Source organism: Cyprinodon variegatus, unplaced genomic scaffold, assembly GCF_000732505.1.
Source record: "Cyprinodon variegatus isolate N-32 unplaced genomic scaffold, C_variegatus-1.0 Scaffold410, whole genome shotgun sequence".
Taxonomy (NCBI): domain Eukaryota; kingdom Metazoa; phylum Chordata; class Actinopteri; order Cyprinodontiformes; family Cyprinodontidae; genus Cyprinodon; species Cyprinodon variegatus.
In genome coordinates this window covers 728,696-733,706 of record NW_015150863.1, presented here as the reverse complement: position 1 = coordinate 733,706, position 5,011 = coordinate 728,696, and the positions used below count along the sequence as shown (strand labels likewise).

The following is a 5,011-nucleotide window of genomic DNA, read 5'->3' as shown; positions in this document are numbered from 1 at the left end:
ATCATTGAAACCTTGGAAACTCAAGGGATTAGTTATCTGCATTTTGAATAAAAGCCCAGAAAATAATTATTCAAAACCAAGAACATCTATTTTGGTTTGTTAGAACTTTAAACCTCTTAGTTTTTATTCATTTGTATTTGAAAGACCAAGACAAAATAAATCAGAATTTTACAGTATAAGGAATAAAATACTCATGTAAAAAACATTTTAACAGTTTGTGTGCTGTGAATTTGTGTACCGTCCCTTTACTATTAACTTTAATATAACTCAGTGGATCCAGTTGATGTATCACTGGTTATATCACTTGCTTTGTAATAAGATAATATTAGTGAACAAAAAGCACCATGCAGATCAGGAAAACGAAGATAGTTAGGTAAAAAAAAAGAGGGGGAAATTTAAAGCAAAATTAGTTTATAAAACAATAATAAGAGGAGCCATACAGAGGCCTTAGATAGATTTATCTTTTGACACAGTTAGGGTGAATAACTTCCCATATCAGCACTAGTTTGCATGTTTAACCATTATGTGTTCAAGTAGAAAATAATGATAAGGTATAGACGCTTTAACATGAACCTATGTCCTACTTGATATGCTTTTAAATACTATCTAAAACATTTTTTTTTTTTCAGGTTAGTATCTTCTTGGTAATCTAATGGTTCTTATTTAAAATAAAAAAAAACAGCAGTCAAAATGCTTTTCTTTCTCCTAGAAAATTTGAAAGTATCTAATACTCTTTGACAAGCATTTCAGTTGCTTTCACTTTCCTTTTCAAATAAAATGAGCCAACAAACAAAACCCATCTCTTTGGTTGCAGTTAGGATCCGTTGTGGTGTAGGTTTGGGGTTTACGAGCCGTACATGAACGCTTCGCGCTCTCTTCTTTCCTGTTTCTTGAAAACCTTTTTGATTGGTTCCCAGTGACATCATCCCACCTCCCGTCTGGGACTTAGCCCCGCCCCTCAGCGGTGGGACGCAACTTTCCTCAGCCCCTCCCACCGCAGGGCCGGACCTCACTGTACTCACACACCGCGTATTTCATATTAATGAAGACGCGCATTGGCTCACAGTCGCGTCAATATCTCTGCGCGACTTCTGTAGGCTGGCAGACTTCCTTCAATATTATATGTAGGAGAGAAAGGTAAAAGTACCAATATATATAAAAAATGTTGCCGATTCACAGCCAGGCTGGGACGCACTGAATGGATCAGCGCTGTCAGCGAGGGGAGATAATAAATCCGTCTACTGTCAAGCCTGACACTCACCGGTAAGCGCAAAATACAAGTTATCTGTGGCACAAAATGTTAAAACAGATCGATTTTAATAACGAAGTTAAATATAATAGCAGTATTTTATCATGCCATATTATTTTACAATTTAAAAGGCGCGTTTTTATCGCTCCTTTAGTCATTTATTGTGCCAAAGTTAAAACCCCTGCCTTTAAAATCAGCCTGCGCATCTGAGTATGCTTCATTTCTTCATCATATGCTTCAGTGAAACTGGATTTCCTTCATTCTGCCGCTCTCCTCATAACTGCCTTATCACATTCTCAGCACGTTCTCCTGCCGGTTTCTTCAATGAATTTGGTCATGAATGATCACCGCTTCTTTTCTGCAGAACCTCCACAGGCAATGGTCAGGACTGGTAAAGCGTCTTTATATAATATGCCAGGAAGACATGCTTATTGAAACACTCTATGATAAGAAATGAATTACCATTCTTTTTTTAATCTAATAGCCTACCCTGACTTTCATTTGGGTGAGAGACAAAACTGCAGCATGGCGTAAATGCAGTGTTTTCTTCTCCTGTTCTAAAAGCCTTGGATCAGACAGAGCTGAGTTGGCATTAAAATTTTCAGCAGCACACAGTATCTGGAGGATGATTTGACACCCTCTGATGATCTCATTGTTTATTATTAGTGGTCAGTCACTCCTAAATCTTCCTTTTATTATGGGTGTAGCCCTGTAGGTGTTGAGTGTTTGGCTCCACTGGTCATGTTGCAGTTTTTCATGTTTATCCAAGTGAAGAGGTTGAGCCGTCTGCTTCAATCAAAACCTTTCATGCTCCTTATCCCTGTCTTCTCAGAGCGGCTTGTTGAGTTCTCCGTAGACGTCCAGCTCTCGGTCTCCCCATGCCTCCATCTCCCCTCGACGACAGAATTGTGGTGGCGCTGCCAAGGCCGATCCGACCTCAGGAACTTCAACTACGCCTGGACACCAGCTACCTGGACTCCATCACCACCAGCAGCAGCAGCGACACAGTCATCAGCACCACTGTGGTGAAGATACGGGCGACGGCCAATCTTGTGACGTATATGCCCTCATCCAAGGGCTCCACGCGCTCATTGTCGTGTGGATGCAGCAGTGCCAGCTGCTGTTCTGTGACTACCTATGAGAAGGATAGCCAGAGCCTCAGCCACAGCCAGGTGAGCGCCAGCAGCCCCAACCTCAGTTATGCTGGGCCGCCCACCTCCATGGTCAGCAAACATGAAGTGCTCAGTGCTCCTAGTCACACCCAGGGCCAGCTGAAGCCCCTAGCCACCCAGAGGGTTATCAGCCCCAATGAACTGGCCAAGCGGATGACCTGCTGCCCACTGGGGCACCCCGTCGGGCCTGTCCCTGTCATCATCGACTGCCGACCCTTCTTGGAGTACAACAAGAGCCACATCCGCGGGGCTGTGCACATCAATTGTTCAGACAAGATCAGTCGGCGCCGGCTGCAGCAGGGCAAGATCACTGTGCTGGACCTCATCTCCTGCCGAGAGGGGAAGGACTCCTTTAAGGGCATTTTTTCCAAAGAGATTGTGGTTTACGACGAGAACACCACAGACCCCAACAGGCTGACATCTGCACAGCCACTACATGTGGTCCTGGAATCACTGCGGAGGGAGGGCAAGGACCCCATCGTCCTCAAAGGTAACAAAGAGCCAGACCTAACAAGAAAACACAATTTCATGGGATTAGCTTTGATTCCAGATACAGTAAACAGTTTTAGATATCTTACATCAGTATTATTTGGATGTAAAAGCTTTGTGGAAAAGAGTAGAGGTGTAAATAATGCCTTCTCAAGACTCACTATAAGTTTCAACTCTCAGCAGATGGTCCACCTAAAGCTAGGTATATATAGGCTTCAGATACTTTTCACAAAGATCAAAATTATATTGTATAACATGATCTAAGTGGTTGTTTTATTAAGTTTAATTGGACATAGCTTCCTTAGTTTCCACTTCTTAATGATCTAAAGATCTCCAAACAGCCAAATGTACAATAAAAAAATGCATTAGCATTCTGCCAGCCAGCTGAATGGCAGTGTGCAGCAACAGGTTAGCAAGGAGCATGGCTTCAGAGAAAACTCTGATCACTCTGGTACTATCTCTGGCGTAAAAAAGAAAATCTCGCTGTTTGCATGGCATAAGGATTTGAGAGAACATTTGGACAGCTTTGATACAGAAACATCAGGCAGATATTCACTGTAAATACCGAAAACCTGTCTGCTGTTAACATTTGAACATATTGTTTATTGCAGTCTTTATATATACATTGATTCTTATACATAGGGGAAAGACATAAACATTACATAGATACTAAATATTTGCTTTTGAATTCTGTCATTTTAACTTTGGTTATTCCACCCTTACAGCATGTATCTTCTTGTTATACTTATAAACATATCAGTTCAAATAACTAGCTACAAAGAACAGCTCTTCCTTTGCTACTTTTCGGTACAGCTTTCATAAAAGTGATGGATGCTACGCTCAGATATGACCATACTTCCGTCCTCACTGTCCACTCGTTTATAATTATTAGATTTTTCCCTTTTAGTAAAAAAAGCAATTTACTAAGTTGGTAGTCTTTGGCTTGCTGCCATGTTTTCCATTTTATATGTGGTTATAAAGCATAACACAAGTGCAACTAGCTGCTTTTAGCTGCTCACTTAGTCAAACTGTATACTCATTCAACTTGCTGCTTTACAGACAGGCTGCAAGTTTTATTTTTAAAATCAGCTTGAAACACTGAGACGCCAGAACTTTATGTTTTGTTTGTAACCCCAAGTGTTTCCTAATAACCCAATTTGTTTCTCTTGCAAGTGAGTCACAAGAGTAGCGTCTATCTTTCCGCCAGTAGAGAAACTTTATTGAGTCACTTTTTAAGGCATCTTATTATCTCTTTAAAATGACTTAAAAACCACAGGAACGGTTTGGTAAATAGCTTTTTAACCTGCATAATGCATGATGCAAAATCTATTTGTTTCATCTTCATATATTAACACGTGCTTACCCTCTTTAGTCTCTCTTTATATGGCAAACATTAAGCGTATTGCATGAAGCAGCTGTTAGTAAATAAGGCAATCTGTGGAGATGGCAGTGTTTGGGTTGCTGCCATGTTTTCTATCTTTGGTTTGCTGCGTGTTTGAAGCCGGACCAGTGTGCCATGTTGGGGGCTTGGCTGGGACTGTTTTTAATAATGCCCTGCAGTCACCATGTAGCTTTTAGATCAGAGCACCTTGATCCTTTCTTTTAATGTCGGTGCTTCCCTGTTTTTTCTTTTTTTTTACCCTCCCTAGTCCTTTTGTTGACTTTGATGGAGCGAGGCTCTTCTCCAGTTTCTCATCCGGCGCTGGTGTCTGTGTGAAGCTTGCCTCAGTTGGAGGAACAGGCAGACTGTCTTACTTTTTCTTCATCTGGTTTGAACTTATCCAGCCATCCAAAGCCTTTTTTCCCCCACATTTTGTTGAACTCTGCACTATCCATATAACAAAACTGCAAGGGAATTGCCTATATATCACCAAAATGTTGTGATGACAGTTTTTTCTTCCTAAAATGATATAAGCTGTTTAAAGGAAAGAAAAACACTTGGAGGTCGAATTATTTACATATACCTCATTAATTGCTCATTTACTAGCAAGCTGTAGTCAGGATTAATAAATAAACATTAGCACTTCCTTTCCTGTTGCAGATATAGATCATGTTAATCCATCTTTTATAGCCATAAACAGCTTGTTTAGATAGATGTCGT

At 40.8% G+C, this 5,011-nt stretch overlaps 1 protein-coding gene across 2 annotated transcripts in view; it reads left to right on the top strand.

The window, feature by feature from the left end:
* Positions 1-1,055: 1,055 nt before the first annotated feature.
* Positions 1,056-5,011, top strand: part of dusp10 (dual specificity phosphatase 10) — a 13,411-nt gene continuing 9,455 nt past the window's right edge. The window contains exons 1-3 of one of the 2 annotated variants that reach the window (XM_015387984.1): positions 1,056-1,263; positions 1,550-1,630; positions 2,082-2,911. In XM_015387984.1, the coding sequence (XP_015243470.1) occupies positions 2,128-2,911 (784 nt within the window). In that variant the 5' untranslated portion in view covers positions 1,056-1,263; positions 1,550-1,630; positions 2,082-2,127. The remainder of the gene's footprint in view (positions 1,264-1,549; positions 1,631-2,081; positions 2,912-5,011) is intronic. The other variant, XM_015387983.1, reaches the window with a different exon arrangement.